At 39.6% G+C, this 24,129-nt stretch overlaps 2 protein-coding genes and 2 long non-coding RNA genes across 13 annotated transcripts in view; 3 read left to right on the top strand and 1 right to left on the bottom strand.

The window, feature by feature from the left end:
- Nucleotides 1-18,277, top strand: part of LOC109196903 (NACHT, LRR and PYD domains-containing protein 12-like) — a 28,329-nt gene extending 10,052 nt beyond the window's left edge. The window contains exons 3-4 of the mRNA XM_025902728.1: nucleotides 17,358-17,519; nucleotides 17,603-18,277. Of these exons, the coding sequence (XP_025758513.1) occupies nucleotides 17,358-17,519; nucleotides 17,603-17,669 (229 nt within the window). The 3' untranslated portion in view covers nucleotides 17,670-18,277. The remainder of the gene's footprint in view (nucleotides 1-17,357; nucleotides 17,520-17,602) is intronic.
- LOC109196997 (NLR family CARD domain-containing protein 3) overlaps nucleotides 1-24,129 on the top strand; it is a 501,803-nt gene that overhangs the window by 359,136 nt on the left and 118,538 nt on the right. The gene's annotated exons all lie outside the window — the stretch shown is intronic.
- Nucleotides 783-23,853, bottom strand: LOC112843771 (uncharacterized). The gene is made up of 3 exons (XR_003216256.1): nucleotides 22,858-23,853; nucleotides 17,150-17,151; nucleotides 783-1,007 (listed from the first exon to the last, which is right to left on the bottom strand). It is a non-coding gene; the product is annotated as an uncharacterized LOC112843771 (long non-coding RNA).
- On the top strand, nucleotides 2,504-9,015 carry LOC102075947 (uncharacterized). 7 transcript variants are annotated; one of them, XR_002058244.2, is made up of 5 exons: nucleotides 2,504-2,777; nucleotides 3,957-4,080; nucleotides 4,609-4,650; nucleotides 4,796-4,851; nucleotides 8,958-8,972. It is a non-coding gene; the product is annotated as an uncharacterized LOC102075947 (long non-coding RNA). The 7 variants fall into 7 exon arrangements; XR_002058243.2 differs by lacking the exon at nucleotides 8,958-8,972 and adding an exon at nucleotides 5,052-5,634; XR_002058245.2 differs by lacking the exon at nucleotides 4,609-4,650 and having other exon boundaries at nucleotides 2,506-2,777; nucleotides 8,958-9,001.

Genomic DNA, 24,129 nt, shown 5'->3' with positions numbered 1-24,129 from the left:
TTCTATCCAGGATCAGTCAAAATCATCAGTAATTTCATCCATGTATTGATTAAAGTGTATGTGTCCAAATATTCATTTATCAGGGTCTAACAGTATGTATATGAGATGTAATGTCCATGTGTGCATGCTGAAAGAGACTGTGCTGGTCTGACCCCCCTCCTCCTTTCAGGGTGGAGCCTGCTGGAGTCCGATGGTTGAGACCAGGTCTGAGGAAGTGTAAGTGTGTTTTTAATGTGATTCATGAAAACAAAGCAGCACACATTCAACCATCTTCAAACTGTCACATCACTCATTCACATCTCTGATGTCAGGAGTCATCATCAACGTGTCAATCAATGAACAGATGATGGATCAATAACTGCAGCTGGATTGTGTTTGTTCTCTCCATCAGATTCCTGTCAACTCACAATCGACACAAACACAGTGAACAGAGAACTTAAACTGTCTGACAACAACAGGAAGGCGACACGTGTGGAGGAGGTTCAGTCATATCCTGATCATCCAGACAGATTTGATTACCAGTATCCTCAGCTGCTGTGTAGAGATGGTCTGACTGGTCGCTGTTACTGGGAGGTCGAGTGGAAAGTAGAGGTTCAAATATCAGTGAGCTATGGAACAATCCGAAGAAAAGGAGACAGTAAAGACTGTGTGTTTGGAAGGAATGATCAGTCCTGGAGTCTGTTCTCCTCTGATGTTAAGGGTTACTCTGTCGTACACGGTAACAGAGAAACATATCTGTACCCCCCATCCTCCTCCTCCTCCTCCTCCTCCTCCTCCTCCTCTGTCTCTAACAGAGTAGCAGTGTATGTGGACTGTCCTGCTGGCACTCTGTCCTTCTACAGAGTCTCCTCTGACACTCTGATCCACCTCCACACCTTCAACACCACATTCACTGAACCTCTTTATCCTGGATTTACAGTCTGGTTTCCTGGTGCTTCAGTTACTCTGTGCTGAGTGTAAAGAGTTTCCTCCTGTTAGAGAAACACTCTGACTCTTGAACAGATAGTCTGTACATGTTTGTCTCTTTCACTCAGAAACACGTTTTCAGATTCATGGATTCAATCAGTTGATGTTTTATAACTGTTCTAAATGATTCCTTGTAAACTTCTTTATAATTGGTCAAGATGGAAGCTACGATTATTCCAGGATCCACATCTTGTTTTTCTTTTCCACTTAAAGCTTCACAGTGACAATCAGTATGTTGTGTTTCTCTGAAGCTCAGTTCAGCTGAGACACTTCTGCAGCAAACAAAGTGCAGCTGACTGAATAGAAAATCTCTGATTTCTGAGAGGAATCACTGAACAGCAGTTACCCAAAAGATGAATTTACAAACTGCTCAGAGACATTCACACATTATTGTCTATGGTTACAAGTTTAATGAGCATCCAGGGCTCATTGTGATTTTTACTTTTGCTGTTAGAATGATGAAGCGATAGCTAGACTTTAGCTTTCCTGTAATGGCATTAAACGATCCTTTAGAAAACAGTTATAAGTGTATTAGTTCCCGGCTTTGTACATTGCTGAATCATTATTTTGTCTTCCTGGGTTCCAGTTTTCTACTTTTATTGTAAGCCTGTTTAGTTTCCAATCTAAAAATAAAACTGTCTGACTAGCTCGCATATTACAGTTTGACTTTCCTGTTTGATCAGCAGAAAAATTAGATATCTTATACTAGGGATGGATCGATCCGATATTACGTATCGATATCGGTCTGATACTGACCTAAATTACTGGATCGAATATTGGAGAGAAATAAAAAATGTAATCCGATCCATTAACTATCACAAAAGCACCTCACAAAACTTGCAACATAGTGTAACCCAGCTCATGACCTTAGCATGTCGGAGCAGTGTGCGTCATGTGATAGAGCGGCTGTGGCGTGCGAGACCTGTTGGCGGTCTGGTTGAGCATTTGGAGCCTTGCTACCAAACTGCCATTTCATCTCAGAGAAAGGTATCCCAGAGAAGTAAAGCAAGTGTGTAAGTTTATCTCTGAATGTTTGTAAAGCATTCCCACGTTAAGCTTAGCAACCGATATATGGATCGACTGCCTCTTCTTTCTCCCTCCCTCTCCTGCTGCTACTTCAATCATGAAACTGATCAATGATCAGCTGATCGGCTTTTCTCTCTTGTTTGCTTAACGCCCACTTTGCACCAGAAAGAGGAAACCAGCGGCTGAACAACAGCAGCACGTTTAATCTTGATAAGCTGTTGTTATAATTTATTTAATATTACTTTCTACACCAGGATCCTTTTCTACGTAGCTGACAGCTGGTAACTGTGCAGGGGTGGGTCTAGCAAAGTTTTGCCAGGGGGCCAGGTAGGGCATTAACAGGGAAAAGGGGGCACAAAGACATACTTTTCTTTCTTATTATCATTTAAAATGTCTACCTTTTAATAAATAATTATCTGAATGTTACAACCGAAGTTTTCATCTGATGTAAAATGTATAGAAGTCCATTATTGTATATAGTAACTATTAAGTCTAATATACCCTAGTAAGCTATAGTACTTTTTCCTTTGGGAAGGTACCATCTGTGAAGTCTGCAATTCTGTTGAAGAAAGATGTTGAATCTATTTAATTATTGTAGAAAAATAATTGATTGATTGATTGATAAACAAAGGATGTGACTCTAAACTTATGTTTCCGAGCACCAGCTTTCTCACAAACCCCTCCCTCCTGTCCCAGCTTTTTCTTCTTTTTATTAAAGTTTCACTTTCACTTGTCCTGAACTTGGTGTCGCAGATGATCTTGTCGGTGTGAATATCCATGTGAAGGTAATGGAAGCAGTCTGTGATTTTTTTTTTTTTTTTAGTTAACATCAGCTGTGTGCAGCTTAGTTCCAGCACAAACATCACAAATCTGCTGCTGCATAGTTCACAGTAATGGACTCGAAGCAACTGGTAACCTGTTCACCATTTTCTGTGAGTGTGTGCGATCAGAGTCCGGGAATGAGAGCAGAAACAGTTAGTTGATAGTCAGCAGCTGAACTCAGAGTCGTTGTTACTGTGGATCCACTTACTGATGACTGAAGGCAGTTTGCCTCAATTAGACTGTGGAGGAGGCGGCGAGGAGCCGCTGCTATGTCGCTCACTGAGCTACAAAATGCGGCCTCAACATAAACCTCGAAATAAAAATACTGCGTCACAAACCTCTGGCTCTCTTCTAACAGGAAGTAGGCTATTGTTCGCTGTTTACACCCAAAGTGGAGTGGTGTTACTCAGAGAGTGACTGGATTAAACGGACCAAAAGTTTTTATGAACTTTTATTGCTACACTTTATTAAATTTAAACATAATCATTTAAAGCTGATTACATATAAGTCACAATTGTTACTGACTTTCTCACTGACACGCCCACTGGAGCTGCTGTCTGCAACATGAGTGCTGACATCATCAGTCTATCATCAATGTAGAGACAGAGCCGGTGATCTCAGTAAGATCTATACATATCTAGAAATACTGAGTTTGTGGACATCAGGGCAGCTTTTTTCCTACATGACTGATTCTAAACATCAGTGAATATATTTTTGAGGAGTTGTTGAACATCTACAGTAGTCTTTATGTGCTCTGACAGCATTTTCCACTGAAATATTCAAAATTCTTAAATACAGATAAAATGTTGCTGAACCATTACATTTAAAGAAGATGTCTCGATGTAAACGTGAACTACATCTACAGGCAAACAGAATCATGATCACATGAAGAATGTTTCCAGTGATAAATGATTAATCTGGGAATATTTATTGGCTTGAAATGAAAATAATAAATCGGAGTCCTTTTCATGGATCTTTGTTGATCTCTCTCAGAAATATATTAAATCAAAGTGTGTTTATAAAAATCATTTTAGGATTCTCTGTAGTAACAATGGTTTAATGTTGTAATTTTAAAGCTGTGAGCTGAAATATGTGTGTGAAATAATCAGCTGTCATTTGTTCCATTGGTTCATTTTCTGCAGGCAGACTGCAGACTGGGAAACACCAGTCCTTCTTAGTCCTTCTACTCACAACATATAAGAATCTAACTGGAACACGTCCTCTTACTGAGGTCTGCACTACGAAGCAGGATTTGATCTTATCAAGGTAATGTCAGGGTTCTTACAGGGGTATGTTCCCAATGGTAACTTATGCAGCTATTTTTCAGTCTCACTGACCAAACCTTTTCAAACATGCTGGACTTGAAACATGAAAAACAGACATTGGTTTTGAATTGTGGTTCAGCAGAATCACGTTTCAGTTTTTAGCCCTGTTTTGGTTCATCCTGTTGGAGGATCTGTGACCTGTGACTGAGACAAAGCTTTCTGATACTGGGCAGCACATTTCACTGCACACTATCTAGGGGTTGTTGTTTTATTGTTGTTGTTGTTGTTGTTATTTTTGTTGTTTTTTTGCAGGAACACTTAACTTTTACAAATAATTAGATTCATCCATTATTTATTACTTATATTTATCCGACATGATTCCTTCCAAATGTCTGAAGTAGCTGCTGGTACCTACTCTAACTGGAAGAAGTAGTCTATAAACAGATTTGTTAATATTTGAACCTTTGCAGTACAAATGTTCATATTTGTACAAGCAGGCTGGGTGTGGCTGTGTCTGTTTGTGTTACAGCATCAGAGTCACAGCAGGAAGTTGTTGCTGTTGTAATCATTGGTAAGTTTAAAGACATATTAAGGTGCAGCAGCTGATCTTTGAGGTCTGAGCTGCATCTTAAGACTCTTTTTTGGTTTAAAGTGTTCAATGTGGCGGCAGCCAGATCACAGAGAAGAAGCAAAGGATTTTCTGTTTTTCTAAACAGACGTGTTCCACACAGTGGAGAACCAAAGAGTGAAGAAGTTCTTTGGAAGAAGCTGAGTAAGTGGAACTTTGATTCATTAGAGTCTCTGAGGTTTCGTCTTCATCACAAAGCAGCTGCTGCTCTTTGTTAGTGTGTTTATGCAGAGAACAGATGAAGACTGTGATGCATTGGATAAAGACTCAAAACCAAAATGTGCCTTGAATATAAACTTGACAACATCTACAAGTAGATATTTGGTTTACTCTCTTCTCTTCAGATGAACAGTCTGTGTCAGTGTCTTCAGACGGCTGCAGGTTGTTACCAGCTTCATTAAATGTTTCTCATTCTGCATTTCATATCACATCTGCCACTGTTTGAGCCTCTTTAACAGAGGAGATCAGACTGTAACGTGATATTTATTAAGACTCAGTTTTCTTGTGAACTCTGAACAGATTAGATTAGATTAGATACAGCCTCACAAATCAAACTATAAACTATAAAACAAGTTCTGATTTTAGCTCAGATGGTTCAGATGCTGGACTCCAGTCTGACTGATACTCAAGTTGTTTTATGGAGCGCCAAGGTTCATGTTCATTTGTTAAATATTCTTCATAATTCATGGAGAATATTTAACAGGAATCAGTGAGCGCCCCCTGCTGGTTCCCCCTGAGTGCTGCTTGTCAGTCTGCAGTGATACTGCAGGATGGATTTATGGAGGCTTTGAGGGATTCACTGCAGTTCTTCTGTAGTTAGTCCCTCACAGCTACATAGTCAGTCACAGTGCCACTGATACGAGCTACACCAGTTCTATAGTCCCTACAAACAACACATGAAATACTAACAGGCTGAAAAGGAGACCAGGGAGTGTGAATGATCACATATGTGACATGTGATGTGTGGATAGATGGAAAATCTGTAATAAATACAAGGTAAAATTAAATAGCCTGTCTCTCTGCTGATAATGTGTGGATATAGGGGTAATGATAAAACTGGAAAGATGTCATTCTATGTTCTGTTAATGAAAACTCATTTTTATCTTCATCTAAATAAACTTCTGTTTCAATAAGCACAAAATCTGCATATATAGAATCATGAGCAAATTGAATTAAATGAATAATTGATTTTTTCAAAACCATTTAAAAACTCTGCTAACTGACAAACTGTGATGTTTTATTCTTCCCCGGAGGCTCCATGTCTACCACCATTATTTATTTTCATAGAAATCTGTCAGAAATGTTAATTCAGGATTGTTTTGATTACTGTATCTCTCTAGTAAAACCACAGTAACTTCTGCAGCTGCAGCTTTTGTTGTGAAAGTGGAGTTTCAGAACTGAAGTTTGATTCAATCAATCAATCAATCAATCAATCAATCAATCAATCAATCTTTATTTATAAAGCACTTTTCATACAAAAAATGTAGCACAAAGTGCTTTACATGGTTAAAAGCAGCCCACCCACCCCCAACACACACACACACACACACACGCACACTTAAAGAGTAAAATTGGGCTGGGTACACATGAGCCAAGTGAGGAAACAATATCACAGGGAGCCGTCTGCACCTGGAGCCGGTCACAGACCGCAGCCTCCAGGCTGGGCACACAGCAGGAGGGAGGCAAAGAAGCCCCCCAGCCAGGCTGAGAGGACCCACAGAGCCCCAGCAGCCACGGTCAATCACAGCCCTGGTGCAGAGAGCCCCCTCCGAGGAAACACTGGAGATATGACCCAATAATTAATTGGGATTAATTGATTCTCTGAGGTTTTGTTAGCGTGTTTATGTAGAGATTTATTTCATCTTTGATGTCTTGGCAATCAAACCACAAAGTTCCTCCAACAATAAACTCTACAAATATCAGCTCACAGACTTTTAGAGTCTGTAGGTAGAGATGTATTCTCCTCACATCAGAATAACTGTCTGAGTGTCTTAATCAGAAGACTGCAGGTTGGCTTCAATATCATGAAATGTTTCTCACCATCCACTTTACATCACATCTAGAACTGTCTGGTCCTCTTTAACAGAGAAGTTTGACTGTGATGAGATGTTTATTAGGACTCAGTTTTCACTTTGACTCTGAAGCTCTGGGCTCATAGTCAAACTATAAAACTGGAGATGTGATGGTGACACTGGTGCACGTGACGGATTCCAGTTTGATTTTGATGGCCAGATTGTTTTATGGAGGAGTTCATTATTGTGTTAATGAGGAGGTTCAAAGGAAGTTTGAGGTTGTTATCACCATCCGGTCAGAATGTGAAAAAAACAGCAATCAATCTGTTGAAGTATATTTCAGTTTATTGAATTGTAATCAGTGATAACTCAACTTAAAGGAAGACACACACAGACTGCTAAACTCTAAAAGAGAAAACAAGGTTGGACTACAAGTCACTAACCTACCTTAAGAATAAAGGTTTAAACTCAAGAGACCAAATCAAACTCACCTCAGCTCCCACCCCATGTGAGAGTGAAAAGAGTGAGCTGTAAGTGAGTGCAGTCCTTATATAACGTGTGCCAGGTGAGTGCAATTAAGGGACAAAGTCCAGAGCCAATCAATGGTGAGAAAGGGAAACAAGGTCAATCTGGTGAGCTGAAGGAGAGTGAGGGAAAAAAGGGTGAGAAAAACAAGAATCTTTACAACAGCCGCCCCCATATTTCTAGTAGGAAATATGTGTAAATTACCATAGTCAACGGTCTTTTTCAGGAAGTGAAGGCAGGGGGATGAGACATGCTACAGGTTTTTGTATACGTTTTATCCCGCACTGCGACTTTTACTGTTCTTATGTGGCCATCTGTGCTCTTTAGAAGGCGTGTTAATTTCCCTACAGGCCAAACACTTCTGTGGGTGACCCAAAGGTAGACAGCATAAAAGTCCACAATTCAAAGTTCAAGGGGCTGGCTGCGTGGAAAGCAGCAGCAATGCAAATTTAAATTTGATCACGCCTGTATCCAATTCAGTTCCAGTCATTTCCTGGCTCACAGCTACTTATTGTGTCCCAACATGATCTGTATTTAAAAATGGCTCATCCTCAATGAGAATGGAGCTTTGAACTTTAATGCTTTCTGTTTGTGTAGAGACACAGAAAAACTTTGATTTGATCTTATTTATGAGATCAGAGGAGGCTTTTTGAAGTTATGCTGTGCCTGCTTCCTGAACATGTTGGTGGGAGGGAAATCAAAGGGCAGATTTAATCCAATACCAACAGGAAGGAAAGGAGGGAGATGTTCCTGTGTCACCTGGGAGAGTGATATTTACAGGAAAATCAGAGAAGATGTTGAAAGTGAGGAAAAAGAAGAAAAGAGGGAACCTTTACTTTTCACGTTAAAGTCTGCTGCTCCTGCTGAGCACCTCCTTCCTGTCCTGCTTCAGGTGGAGTCTTGACTCCTTCCAGGAAGTAGCTCACCTGTGCGTCAGTCCATGTGTGGAGTGGAGACTCTTCTTCAGCACTTTCAAAAATTAAATGCAGTTTGCTCTATGACTTCACTTTTTTTCATTGTCTCCAGATGCACAACATTCTAGTGATGAGGAATTTGAAGATCCATCATCTAGTATCTCTTCTGTCCACAGTTGTTCACTCAGCCAGAGTGAAATTGTTTAGTCTGAGATTTAGATCTGCCAAAGGAAGCGACTGAGTTTCCTGCATCTAGTCCTCCTGACGCGTTTACCTCCCACCCCTTACTTTAGTGTTGACCGGTCTGTTTCAACAGCTCTTAAATTAGCATAACAAACATTTTTCACCACCAAATTCAGTTCAGTAGGTCGTTCAGTGGGTAATCAGATGTAAAACACAATATTTATGAGTGTTTTAGGTTATAAATTGGTCAGATTTGACCCAAAGACGATAGGAAGGCTAGTCTCAGTGAGAAAACCCTCCTGGCTCCAGGTGGTGGTGGTGGGGGTGGGGGGTACAATGCAGATGAGTGGAGGCTTAATGGACTGAAATTTCCAGTCACAGTGAGTCAGTGTGTGTCAGTGAATGCATCATGTGTGTTTTATGGCGCCATCTAGTGGACTGATAGTAGAAGTAGAGCAGCTGCTGGCAGCTTCCTCTGCCTCACACTGCTGTCTGACTGCATTCAGCTGACACTGAGAGGAAGGACAAAAGAAGCAGCTGATATTTGGACAGCACACATGATGGAAAGGAGGATTTCAGTTGATGTGCACATGACTGATTTGTGTTTCCTCTGCAGGTGAAGGTAGAAAGTGTGTGTGAGCTGATGTGAATTCAGCAGCATGGATCAGTGTGAGGACAGAGAGGAGGGAGTCCCTCCCTCTAAAACCACTCTGTGTGGGGAACATGAGAGCCAGACCAAAGCTCAGAGGTGAGATGAGCATCTCTAACTGTCCATGACTCTTCTCCATGTCACAGCTCAGCACTCACATCACTGCTCCATCATTATTCACAGGAAGAAACGAGGAACTAAACGTAAACATCAACCTGAACCCAGCTGTGTGTCCTTAAAGAGCGACCATTTAAATGATTTTAATATTGATTTGAAACAAAGACATTTATCTGACACAGACTAAGTATGTCTCAGCATTAAAATGGGGCCAAAAAATATTTCAGATGACAAATTGTTGAATAGAATGATTTGAGTTTTGGATTATTTATTATATCTGCTGTAGTTTGCTCCATCATATCCATCATGCTTGGAATTAGTTTTCTTCTAGTTTATACAAAACTATTTTAGTTTCACAATTCTTTACAGAATTTAAAACTTTAACCTAAAGTGTGGTTTGGGTTTTTTTCTCTATCAGGATGTATCAGAAACCTGAACCCAGCTGTGTGTCATTAAAAAGTGATGAGTCAAAGAACTTTAATGTTAATTTTAAAGAAAATTCTTCTGCTGCAGAGAGGTAATGTGTCACTAAATGCTGTTTCTTAAAATGTTTACATTATGTTTAATGCCAGCTCAGCTCTTTTCACACACATTTCTATGTTCATATGTAAAGCTGTGTGTTTTTGGAGTTTGTCTTTTCATAAATACAGCAGTCAAAGATTGAAGAATGAGTATTTGTAGGATGTGTTTCTATAGTGAGTGTAATTTTTACATATTGTATTAACACAATTGACCTAAATACACTGGAAGGCCATGAAGTTGGAGTGGGAATTATTATGCTAGATGTTTGTACCTATGTACTGGATTTGTGTTGACCTATTTACACGTTTTAAATACATTTATTTCATATGTTATACTACTATATGAACACCTGTTAAAGAAGAGCGTTTGTTTTGCAAGCTAATAATTAGTACTAATGGTTAGTTTAGAAAGTTTTTGTTTTCTATAGTTTTTATTTTATATGAGGTTCACCTGGTGATTATGATGAGTTATGGCTCTTTTTGATAGTGCAAATTGTTTGATGCTAAAGAAATTCCTAATTAGTGAGATATATGGTTTACTTTGGGAGCGTGACCCATTTTTAAGTCATAAAAATGTCAAGTAGATTAATTATGTCTTTCTTTAAGACAAACATAACAGCCATGATTTCTGACTCTGAGTTAATGTCAGCCACAAAAACCTATCAAAAAGGACAATAATGAAGGTGAATAACAAGCTCTGGGAAGAATGTTCACAAAGTTCTTGATCTCACGGGATGTACTTCATAGAGGGGTTAAGATAAATTTATCATTTTAAAATTTAAGACCTGACTAGTCCGAAATATAAAAATGAAAATAAACAAAATCCAAAACAAAACTCTTCATACTTCTCATCTGATCTGATCTTCTCAAATGTCAGAGAGAAGATTCTCAGTTTGACACCAAGACAAACAGCAAAGCATCTCTTGTGTCCTTTAGCTTGTATTTATCTCTGTGTGGAAAGTCATAATGTGAACTAATTCTTCATGATTCTTCATAGAGTGGACCAGGAGAGTTCAAAGGTTCCCATTGATCAACCTGCCAACCAGCATCAAACACATTTGGACTCTGTATTTATGGTCTGTACATGCAGAACAACTGCTCTTACATCTGTTCTGTTCACCCCATACTGCACTTTATAGACCACTGAATTGTTAATGTGTCCATCATCTGAGGTTTTGGTCAATGGTTTCAGTCTGGCTGGATTATTCATATCATCTTCTGTTCCAGCGACTGGAGGATAACATCATCACTTTTGTGAAGAATGAGCTGAAGGAGATCCAGAAAATTCTAAGTTCAGATTACCCAGAATCCTTAGGGAGCCAGAAAGAGGATGAGGAGGTCTTGGAGGGTGAAGATAAAGAGGAGAACAGAAACAACAGAGAAGGATTTGTGAAAATCACACTGCACTTCCTCAGGAGAATGAGGCAGGAGGAACTGGCTGACTGTCTGCAGAGCAGTAAGAGGATGTATTTAAAGATTTAAGCTGCTGCATAAATGGGAAATTTAAGAATGTCTCAAGAAATGGACCAACATAGATTCAAAAACCTATTCTTTAGGCAAGAAAAATGTAAGTGTATTCACTAAATAATAATTCCATCATTAAATGTATTTATTGTGTGTGTTCAGAAATATTTGCTCCAGATTTTCAACATGAACTCAAATCTTCTCTGAAGAAGAAGTTCCAGTGCGTGTTTGAGGGGGTTGCTAGAGCAGGAAACCCAACCCTTCTGAATCAGATCTACACAGAGCTCTACATCACAGAGGGAGGGACTGCAGAGGTCAATGATGAACATGAGGTCAGACAGATTGAAACAGCATCCAGGAAACCAGACAGACCAGAAACAACAATCAGACAAGAAGACATCTTTAAAGCCTCACTTGGAAGAGAACAACCAATCAGAACAGTGCTGACAAAGGGAGTGGCTGGCATTGGGAAAACAGTCCTAACACAGAAGTTTACTCTGGACTGGGCTGAAGACAAAGCCAACCAGGACATCCAGTTCATTTTTCCATTCACTTTCAGAGAGCTGAATGTGCTTAAAGAGGAAAAGTTCAGCTTGGTGGAACTTGTCCATCATTTCTTTACTGAAACCAAACAAGCAGGAATCTGCAGCTTTGAAAACGTCCAGGTTGTTTTTATCTTTGATGGTCTGGATGAGTGTCGACTTCCTCTGGACTTCCACAAAACTACAATCCTAACTGACCCTAGAAAGTCCACCACAGTGGATGTCCTGTTGATTAACCTTATTAGGGGGAATCTTCTTCCCTCTGCTCGCCTCTGGATAACCACACGACCTGCAGCAGCCAATCAGATCCCTCCAGAATGTGTTGACATGGTGACAGAGATCAGGGGGTTCAATGACTCACAGAAGGAGGAGTACTTCAGGAAAAGATTCAGAGATGAACAGCAGGCCAGCAGGATATTCTCCCACATCAAGACATCACGAAGTGTCCACATCATGTGCCACATCCCAGTCTTTTGCTGGATCACTGCTACAGTTCTGGAGGATGTGCTGAAAACCAAAGAGAAAAGACAGCTGCCCAAGACCCTGACTGAGATGTACATCCACTTCCTGGTGGTTCAGGTCAAAGTGAAAAAAGTCAAGTATGATGGAGGATCTGAGACAGATCCACACTGGAGTCCAGACAGCAGGAAGATGGTTGAGGCTCTGGGAAAACTGGCTTTTGAGCAGCTGCAGAAAGGAAACCTGATCTTCTATGAATCAGACCTGACAGAGTGTGGCATCGATATCACAGCAGCCTCAGTGTACTCAGGAGTGTTCACACAGATCTTTATAGAGGAGAGAGGACTGTACCAGGACAGGGTGTTCTGCTTTGTCCATCTGAGTGTTCAGGAGTTTCTGGCTGCTCTTCATGTCCATCTGTCATTTATTAACTCTGGAGTTAATCTACTGGACAAGCAACAAAAATCATCGCATCAGTCTGAAACAGATGAATACTTCTATGAGAGTGCTGTGGACAAGGCCTTACAGAGTCCAAATGGACACCTGGACTTGTTACTTCGTTTCCTCCTGGGTCTTTCACTTCAGACCAATCAGACTCTCCTACGAGGCCTGCTGACACAGACAGGAAGTAGCTCACAGACCAATCAGGGAACAGTTCAGTATATCAAGAAGAAGCTCAGTGAGAATCTGTCTGCAGAGAAAAATATCAATCTGTTCCACTGTTTGAATGAACTGAATGATTGTTCTCTAGTGGAGGAGATCCAACAGTTCCTGAGATCGGGACGTCTCTCTGCAGATAAACTGTCTCCTGCTCAGTGGTCAGCTCTGGTCTTCATCTTATTGTCATCAGAAAAAGATCTGGATGTCTTTGACCTAAAGAAATACTCTGCTTCAGAGGAGGCTCTTCTAAGTCTACTGCCTGTGGTCAAAGCCTCCAACAAAGCTCTGTAAGTAAAATGCACTCATTTGTGTCTGTGTAAAATGTTTATTCTACTTACCTGAACAAAACAGAACAAAAACAAACAAACAAAAAAAACACAGACTGTGCCTAGTGTGCCTGTGCCAGTGGGTACTACACAAGTATGACTAAATCTACCAGCTCCTCACTGGTTTAGATTTAATTATATAGGCATAGTTGTGTTATTACTTGCCAAATTTAAGGTGTTTTATATTTCACAAATTTGAGACATGTTTTGATTTATTTTAAATAACCAAGAACTGTAGTGCACACTCTGTTTTTCTTTTCTACATTCAATATTAAGTGATTTAATTTAACCACTATTATCATTGTTTTTCAGACTGAGTGGCTGTGACCTCTCAGAGAGAAGCTGTGATGCTCTGTCCTCACTTCTCAGTTCCCCGCCCGTTAGTCTGAGAGAGCTGGACCTGAGTAACAACAACTTGCAGGATTCAGGAGTGAAGCTTTTGTCTGTTGGCCTCGAGAGTCCATTCTTTAAACTGGAAACTCTCAGGTCAGGTTTCAGACTTTTACACTGATTACCACTTAAAATCTGAATCATATTAGTGCATAAGCCACTACATGTACAGAATTCTTTAGGCACTTTGAATTAAATTTGGTTAGATTATTGGCTGAAAAGGTTTTTCTTCTTCAAATTCATTTGTTTTTGAACTGATAAAAATTACTGATATGCATGACACTGGTTTGAACACACACCAGTTACCAGGCTAGTTTAAATCCAGAGAATAACATGTCCAGGTGTATTTCTATTTTTTACTCTTTTCACTCTTTGCAACGAAAGTTTCTGGAATTTTGAAATATATATTTTCAAAGTCTTTCTGTGTGGAGTTTGCATGTTCTCCCTGGGTCCTCCAGCTTCCTCCTACACTCCATAGACATTCACTTAGTGGGGATAGGTTAATTGGAAAATTGCTCATAGGTGTGAATGTGGGAGTGAATGTGAGTGCGAATCGTTGTCTATGTTTATGTGTTAGCCAAGCTACAGACTGGTGACCTGTCCAGGGTGTACCCCGCCTCTCGCCCTAAGACAGCTGGGATAGGCTCCATCCCCCCCACGACCCTGAAAAGAATAAGCAGAAGCGAATGGATGGATGGAGTTTCAAAGGTTGATTTCTCAAAATGAGAGTATTGAGAATTTAATGTCACAGCAATTAAAACACATAACATCAACTTCGTTCAATAAAAATAAATACAATGTCACAAAGCAAAATTACAAAGAAAGGTGAAAAAAAATGAATGTGTATGATTATCTTATCGCTCCGTATTAGCCCTGTGGTAGACTGGTAACCTGTCCAGGTGTACACTTAATGTCAACTGTGATACACTTCACTCCCTGCAAATCTCAATTAGATGGAAGTGATTTTACTTTGTTTTTCTTCAATGCCATGTGTCACCACAATTTATAGACGCAACCTAAACTTTACTTTCACACAGGTAGATTGTCTTGTTAATAGTATTGAAACCTCATGGATGGATAACACATGAGGATTAGACTGAGTTAAACACTGAGCAGAACCCATATTAATAAAAGAAGACAAATTCATTTCAGAGTTTCCTTCTTATTCTTTAGTCCTATAAGTACATTTATTCTTGACTTTCACAAGCCATTGCAGCCAACACATCCTTTTGTCAGAAAAAAAAACACAAATGCTAACTCCGAGTTGTTCCCTATAATAAATATAATAATAATATAATAAACCCCTTTACCTTAAATATAAAATGAACATCACAAGCACATCAAATATTAACTGTTCTCCGGGCCTAATTATTTTTGTCACAAGTTTGTCACAGTCTACAAATCAAAGTAATATATCCAGTCAGCCCTTTTATGATAATGCAAAGCCTGTTCCGATATCATTTTAAATCAAATAATCATAAATTGTTTTCTTAGCTCACAAGGGTTTAACTTATTGCCTTTGCAATAGTTTGAATTCGTTACTGAAGTTACAACCAAAACATAAAAATCTGAAATTGAATGAGTATTTAGTACAAGGGTGACTACCTTTAACTTGATGTTTAAGAATGTATTCATTTTTGTTTTTTAATTTATGCTTATTCTAGATGGCATTACCTCAGCTTCTGGTAACACTGTCATGAAACTTGAATACACTTTTTAAGGATATGTACTTTGATGTGCACATTTAACAAATAACTGGGAATGCTCTATTTAATGTTTCTAGAATTAGAAACAAAGTCTCAGAGTAGTGTTGATGGGTGGCATTTATTGCTTTGAGGTTAAACTGCTTTAAAAGCTCCCTGAAGAGTCTTTAGTTTAAGCAAAACCTTCCAGTGGGAGTACTAAGAGTGACTAGAAAGAGAGAGATCATATTTCATCCATATTGACTTTTCATCAGTGGCTTCCTGTTATATCCAGAGCAACAACTTCTTCTCATTTACAACTGCAAAAATAAGCATTAACACGTCACCAACTTTCTAAGTAAATATATTTCTACTTGGTGCTGTTGACATGAAATTATCACCAGATGTCAGTAACAAACAAAGAAATCAAACCATAGATGGTCATTAATTATGTGTGAGAATGAGAAATGATACAGGGAAAAAGTATTGAATACATGAAGTAAAGTAGGTGTAAAAAGACTTGGAACATCATAGTAATTAGAAAGCAATCTTTCCACTCAGTGCAAATTAATATGATTTGTCATGGTCCCAACTGATGGCCTATAAAAATGTGTCTCATAACCAAGATGTCACACAAGAAAAATATCGCTATGTGTATAACTGATGAGCTCTCTCAAGACCTTCACAATTGCTGCAAAGCATACTGATGGTATAGGCTACAGAAGAATTTCTAAACTACTGAAGGTTCCATTGAGCTCTGTTGGTGTCATAATCCAGATGTAGAAAGAACATAATTTCACCATAAACTGACAATGACCAGGTGCTCCTCACAAATGCCAGACAGACAAGTGAAAAGAATTATCCAAGATCCAAGAATCACTTGTGAGGAGCTACTGAAAGACCTGGAAACAGCAGGTATAATTGTTGCTAAGAAAAGTATAAGTAATTCACTCAACCACCATGGCCTATTAGCACTCTGATCATGCAAGACTCCATTACTGAAGAAACACCATAATTTAAAGTTTGCTGAAAAATATTTAGACAAGCCAGTGAAATACTAGGAGAACATAGTCTGTTCAGATTGGACCTAAATTAAAATCTTTGGATGCCATAGTATTTCACTGCATTTCACCCCCAAAACACCAGCAGTGACTTTTGGATGTGGGAACATCATAGTGTATTGGTATTTTTCAGCACAGGGCACTTGCATGCTTCATATAGAAGGAAGGGAGGATGATTGGAAAAATGCAACGAGACATTCTTGATAAAAATCTGTTGCCATCTACCAGGATGATGAAAATGAAATGAGGGTGGATGTTTTAGTCAAGGAAACTCTCAATTGTTTTCAGAGAAAGAAAGTAAAGATTGGCCCAGCCAATCACCCAAACTGAATCCAACTGAAAATCTATAGCAAGATCTAAAGGTCAGAGTTCGTAGAATGGAGCCTTCCAGATTTGAAGATTATTTTTGATGAAGAACCACACCTGAGCGATGCATGTGACTAATTTCTCCATACAGGAGGCATCTTGAAGTTGTGACCACCAACAAAAGCTTTTAGACAAAAAATTAAAAAAAAATAGTAAGAACACTTACTAAAATTTTCAACACTAGAAACATTTGTCCTGTGTCACTTCTAATTATTACACAAGACTTAATTTAAGGACATCTATGGTTTAATTTATTTGCAAGTGTGGATTGGATGGGTTGTTACACATATCTTTTGAGAATTTCATGCCAATAGCACCTTTAGAAATAAATTTACTTAGAAAATTGGTGCTGTGTTCAGTACTTACTTTATCCATTCAAATAGAGCACTTGACACTAAGACTGCAGACTTACTTCTGGCTGTTAGAGTTTGTATAACTAGGATAGAGGTCTCTCTTCTATGGAACCAGCTCCCAGTTTGGGTTCAGAAAAAGACGCCCTTTATATTTATAGCTTTTAGTTAGGACTGGATCAGGTGACTCTGAACCACATTTTAGTCATGCTAGAATAAACTCCTTACACCTTACACAATATAACACCTTGAGACAGCTGTTGTTGTCTGTTGCATGTGGTCACTATAAATAAAGATACATTGATTTAATGGATGGAAATGAATATGGATATGTTGTTTGTTTGTTTGTTTTTTAAAAAAAAACACCTAAAAGACCAAACTTTTAAAATAAAGTGTTCACAGCTGGACTGTTATTTTGTGTGTCTGCAGTCTTTCAGGCTGTCTGATCACAGAGGAAGGCTTTGCTTCTATAGCTTCAGCCCTGAGCTCCAACCCCTCAAATCTGAAACTGCTGGACCTGAGCTACAACCATCTTGGAGACTCAGGAATGAAGCGGCTGAAGGATCTACACTTGAGACAGGACACTCTCAGGTATGGAAAGAATATCTGATAAAGGAGAAAGAGCTGGAAACATTTTCTGTGTACTTCACTCAGCTCTTGTTTGTTTCATGTAGATGTGACATGGACAATAACACACTGAGAACAATCTTTCCTTTGCTTACAACAAAAACACCAGTCTAACTGAACAATAACAAGAGGTATTTATGTAGGTGGGCACCATTTATTCATCATTTTGATCTCTGTAGGTTTAACTATTAACTCATTTTCAGTATTTCTGTATTCTTTGTATAGAAACAGGTTTAGGGCCTGTTTATCCTAGCAGAAAGACTGTACGCAGGGGAAACCTTCAGCCTGGCTTGATCAAAGATAAATCATTAGTAAAGGTTTATAATCAGACCTCTGGTAGAACCTGACAACCACCAGGCATTTTTTCTGTACATTTTAGAGCATGCAAGCTTGCAGAATTTAAAAAAAAAAAAAAAGAGTTTTTATTCATAGCACTTTTTATGAACAAAAGGCAGTGTTTTTCTAAATTAGTGCACAACATAGAATAATGTTATTTAAAGCAACACAAAAATAAAAAGCTAAATTAAATTAAATTAACACCGGAACTGAACAAAACAGGAATTTAAAATTGGCACAGAAGCCATTTTAAGCTAGATATCATGATCAACAGCAATCATCAACACTTCAGTTCACTATTTCAAAGCAGTGCATCAAAGTAAGTAATTTTATTTTCACTTAAATATTTGAACTACAGTTATAACCAAATTAAAACAGTAAATGGCCTGGTAAATGGCCTGTATTTATATAGCGCTTTCTAGTCCCTAAGGACCCCAAAGCGCTTTACATATCCAGTCATCCACCCATTCACACACACATTCACCCATTGGTGATGGCAAGCTACGTTGTAGCCACAGCCACCCTGGGGCGCACTGACAGAGGCGAGGCTGCCGGACACTGGCGCCACCGGGCCCTCTGACCACCACCAGTAGGCAACGGGTGAAGTGTCTTGCCCAAGGACACAACGACCGAGACTGTCCGAGCCGGGGCTCGAACCGGTAACCTTCCGATTACAAGGCGAACTCCCAACTCTTGAGCCACGATCGCCCTAGTAACAGTAATATAATACATTTTTTAATTTTGCTTAACAGATGCCAAAGAAATCAGTGGTGAACAAAACTGCAGTGTTTGAAGTCCTTTGTGCTTCAAAAGAAGCAGTAAAAAAAAAAAAAAATTGAAACATTTCAACTCCAAGTGATGACATATGGCAAAATCTGTGCAAAGAACTTGGTGAAAAGATGACGCCAATAGCACTTTACAATTTTGTTAAATTAAACAGACACAGTGTATGGGCTGCTCTGGATTACAGTAATGAAAGGAGACTGACACAGACAGCAGTGACAAACAAAGGCTGCAAGACTTTCAATGTGGAGCTCCCATTTGAACAGTGGATACATATGATTCCAGATGAAGTCACATACAAAAAGGATACTTTCAAAAAAAAAAGGAAATACACCATTTTGAAGCCAGGTACATGGACTCATGTAGTAAGCCAGAGAATCTGGAAAGAGATTAAAAGTACATGCACCATTACTTTTAAACGAGCCAAGATGTACCCCACGACTGTATCTTGTTTCATAACAGTCAGACGGAACCTGAAATTCACTGCCCAATGGTGCTAAAGTGTGTAATGGCAAACACAGATGCACACTGCACACTGGCTTTTCTAAGAGAGCCATGTCCAGAAGTCTGTGGGCACAAGTAACAAAAGAACTTTGTGAAGGAAGACTGCAGCCCCATCTGTGGAGGGCATCAGAGGCAGCAAAGCTTATGGACACTGGTGATCCAGAGCCAAGCCATCTACATAAAGCCAAACACAAAAAAAATCAACTAGAAGTGGCTCATAAAAATCCAATACTGTCACTACACTCATTAAAATATAGTTCTTCTCACAGTGGAAGCATTGGAGACATTAGATTAGACAAGTTCTTCTGTCACTACTGGAGTCAAACTCAAATACTGATGTACAAGATGGTGAAGCACCACATAGCTGCCTGTGATGCAGCTGGCTGAGTTGTAAAAAAGCTTCTCAGGCCTAATGGTTTGTCTGGAAATATCTTCCTATATCAAGGTGTTTTAACAGGAAGCTACAACTCTCACGTCCCAGTGGTGCAAATGTTGTCAGAGAGACATGATGTCCAGGCAATCACAAGATGGTTATCAGAATGGATTCGTGCTGGAGCACCAATCCCAAAAGAGGCCATTTGTGATTTCTCTTTAGCTTTACTTGGTGCTTTAGTGAAGGCTTTAACACATCGTTCAGATTTGAAGAGCTACATTAATGAATGCGCTGGTGTCTTGCTTCAGAAAAAATCCTACAAACTACCACCATGTTTCATCAGAGTGGATGTGGCACACTTCATCAAAATGATTTGCCAGTGGGACTGTTTGAGAAAAAAAACCTGATCAGGTAAAAGACTTGCGATCAATGGCACAACTTGTCAAGTCCCAATCCTTGGAGGAAGAGAAGGTCCTAACATGCAGCATTGCTATTGTGGTATTAAGTGAGACAGAAGGCAACAACAGTTTTGAAAGCCCCATTGTGTCAGAAGTGTCCTAATCAAATCTCAAGAGAAAAATTGCAGATGAGACTATGTTTGTTTCTAATGATGAGGAAGAAGAAGACATTAGATTGGATCCATGCACAGAAATGAACACTGACTTAAGGCGGTGGGTGGCAGATAGGCAGTAAGGAGAGCAGGTGCCATGCTGAAGTTAATGGTGATCGAGACAATATGCACTATCTACCTGAGCTCGTCCCACACCTAATAAGTTTGGGCGGATACCCACCACTCTGGACTAGAGTAATGGTTCCCCTATTTCAGAGCAAACGCACTGCAACTTCATCTAATGTTGAACAGAGTTCAAGAACATTAAACATCGCCTGTTCAAGCATGAAAATCTCCCTTTTAGGATAGATAAATTCATTGCATGTCATCTTGGTTTCATTGAAGGCAACATGCGGATTTGTTCTGCAAAACAAATACAAAAAGAAACAGAAGTTGCTGGACAGGATGGTAAAGTAAAGCTTCAGAATCCACACCAGGCCTCCACAAACTGGAGAGGTCTTGCAGTCCCACCAAAGAAGAGGAAATTGACTTCATACTTCTCCCCTGGTCCTGAATGGCTCCACTCAGATCCAGCTGTAAAAAAAACAAAAAACAAAAGTAAAGCTAGGGCTGTTAAAAATGGAAATAATCAACAGCCAGTCAAGCTTGGCAAAGGAAAACACTGTGTCATGAACACCTGTGCCTTTGATGCCTTCTGTCAAAGTCTGTGCTCTGCTTTCTGTGACTCTCTGCTCAAAACATGTTGAATAGTTCAGAGGAGAGTAAAGTATTCTTGTGAAATCCTTTGCTTAAAAGGGTGTCATTCAACATACCTATTCTTTGAGGGCAGAGGTTCTGAGTTCAATATTCTGCCCTGTTCAGTTGAAGACTGGTGTGCATCATGTTGATGCACAGTGCCATGTGTCCACAGTAATTCAGAAAACAATGACAGAAAATCCAAGTGTTAACTTCACTCACATTGAACAGTCTATTTTGCATACTGTGTTTATACACAGGTCAGGCACAACATTATAACCACTAACAGCTAAAGTGAATAACACTAACCTGTTAGTTGGTGGGATACATTAGGAGCAAGTGAATACCTTGTCCTCAACACTGAGTTAGAAGCAGGAAAAATGGGCAAATTTAAAGATTTGAGTGAGTTTGACAACGGCCAAATTGTGATTACAAAGAAACCTTCCATTTCCACAGACTAATTTCACTTCAGATGAACATTAAATAACTCTGTGAGTTAGTGTAATCTAGAAATGACAATCAGACTGACTTGATAATAAGCAACTCCACGCATCGATTCCCAGGCCACCCCCCATCCCCACTCAGCCTTTCAGATCACAGCTTCCAACATTTGCTTCAGACTACATCTCCAAGGCTAATAAAACACCATCAGCAGTGAAGTCTGTAGATCTGGTCGGAGGGGGTGTGGTGGATTTCTAAAAGCCTGAATCCACATCATTTCACCCTGAAGAAATTCAGCAAAATTGTTAAAATATGCGACCTGACAGAACCCAATGAGACGCTGAGGGACTGTTTCGAAACCACAAACTGGTAGACTGGTAAAGAGGGACAGCTTTGTCCTGCCCAGTCACCTACACCCATAGAGCCCCATTATTTACCTTTTTCTGTTTTTACTTTTCTAATATATCTCTAATTCACTTTTTTCTGTCCTGTATGCTGCTGTAACTAGTAGTCTTTCTTCAGCGTGGCATTAAATCATTTCTATATCTATGTGTATTTCTATCCAGGATCAGTCAAAATCATCAGTAATTTCATCCATGTATTGATTAAAGTGTATGTGTCCAAATATTCATTTATCTGGGTCTAACAGTATGTATATGAGATGTAATGTCCATGTGTGCATGCTGAAAGAGACTGTGCTGGTCTGACCCCCCTCCTCCTTTCAGGGTGGAGCCTGCTGGAGTCCGATGGTTGACACCAGGTCTGAGGAAGTGTAAGTGTGTTTTTAATGTGATTCATGAAAATAAAGCAGCTCACATTCAATCATCTTCAAACTGTCACATCACTCATTCACATTTCTGATGTCAGGAGTCATCATCAAAGTGTCAATCAATGAACAGATGATGGATCAATAACTGCAGCTGGATTGTGTTTGTTCTCTCCATCAGATTCCTGTCAACTCACAATCAACACAAACACAGTGAACAGAAATCTCAAATTGTCTGACAACAACAGGAAGGTGACACGTGTGGAGGAGGATCAGTCATATCCTGATCATCCAGACAGATTTGATTACCAGTATCCTCAGCTGCTGTGTACAGATGGTCTGACTGGTCGCTGTTACTGGGAGGTCGAGTGGAAAGTAGAGGTTCAAATATCAGTGAGCTATGGAACAATCCGAAGAAAAGGAGACAGTAAAGACTGTGTGTTTGGAAGGAATGATCAGTCCTGGAGTCTGTTCTCCTCTGATGTTAAGGGTTACTCTGTCGTACACGGTAACAGAGAAACATATCTGTACCCCCCATCCTCCTCCTCCTCCTCCTCCTCCTCCTGTGTCTCTAACAGAGTAGCAGTGTATGTGGACTGTCCTGCTGGCACTCTGTCCTTCTACAGAGTCTCCTCTGACACTCTGATCCACCTTTACACCTTCAACACCACATTCACTGAACCTCTTTATCCTGGATTTACAGTCTGGTTTCCTGGTTCCTCAGTGACTCTGTGCTGAGTTGAGTGTAAAGAGTTTCCTCCTGTTAGAGAAACACTCTGACTCTTAAACAGACAGTCTGTACATGTCTGTCTCTTTCACTCAGAAACACGTTTTCAAATTCATGGATTCAATCAGTTGATGTTTTATAACTGTTCTAAATGATTCCTTGTAAACTTCTTTATAATTGGTCAAGATGGAAGCTACGATTATTCCAGGATCCACATCTTGTTTTTCTTTTCCACTTAAAGCTTCACAGTGACAATCAGTATGTTGTATGTTGTAAGCTCAGTTCAGCTGAGACACTTCTGCAGCAAACAAAGTGCAGCTGACTGAATAGAAAACCTCTGATTTCTGAGAGGAATCACTGAACAGCAGTTACCCAAAAGATGAATTTACAAACATCTCAGAGACATTCACACATTATTGTCTATGGTTACAAGTTTAATGAGCATCCAGGGCTCATTGTGATTTTTACTTTTGCTGTTAGAATGATGAAGCGATAGCTAGACTTTAGCTTTCCTGTAATGGCATTAAACGATCCTTTAGAAAACAGTTATAAGTGTATTAGTTCCCAACTTTGTACATTGCTGAATCATTATTTTGTCTTCCTGGGTTTCAGTTTTCTACTTTTATTGTAAGCCTGTTTGGTTTCCAATCTAAAAATAAAACTGTCTGACTAGCTCGCATATTACAGTTTGACTTTCCTGTTTGATCAGCAGAAAAATTAGATATCTTATACTAGGGATGGATCGATCCGATATTACGTATCGGTATCGGTCTGATACTGACCTAAATTACTGGATCGAATATTGGAGAGAAATAAAAAATGTAATCCAATCCATTAACTATCACAAAAGCACCTCACAAAACTTGCAAAATAGTGTAACCCAGCTCATAACCTTAGCACGTCGGAGCAGTGTGCGTCACGTGATAGAGCGGCTGTGGCGTGCGAGACCTGTTGGCGGTCTGGTTGAGCATTTGGAGCCTTGCTACCAAACTGCCATTTCATCTCAGAGAAAGGTATCCCAGAGAAGTAAAGCAAGTGTGTAGGTTCATCTCTGAATGTTTGTAAAACATTCCCACGTTAAGCTTAGCAACCGATATATGGATCGACTGCCTCTTCTTTCTCCCTCCCTCTCCTGCTGCTACTTCAATCATGAAACTGATCAATGATCAGCTGATCGGCTTTTCTCTCTTGTTTGTTTAACGCCCACTTTGCACCAGAAAGAGGAAACCAGCGGCGGAACAACAGCAGCACGTTTAAGCTTGATAAGCTGTTGTTATAATTTATTTAATATTACTTTCTACACCAGGATCTTTTTCTACGTAGCTGACGGATGGTAAC

Source organism: Oreochromis niloticus, linkage group LG23 (assembly GCF_001858045.2).
Source record: "Oreochromis niloticus isolate F11D_XX linkage group LG23, O_niloticus_UMD_NMBU, whole genome shotgun sequence".
NCBI lineage: Eukaryota > Metazoa > Chordata > Actinopteri > Cichliformes > Cichlidae > Oreochromis > Oreochromis niloticus.
The sequence above is the reverse complement of the archived record's forward strand: the minus strand, read 5'-3'. Positions and strand labels throughout refer to the sequence as shown.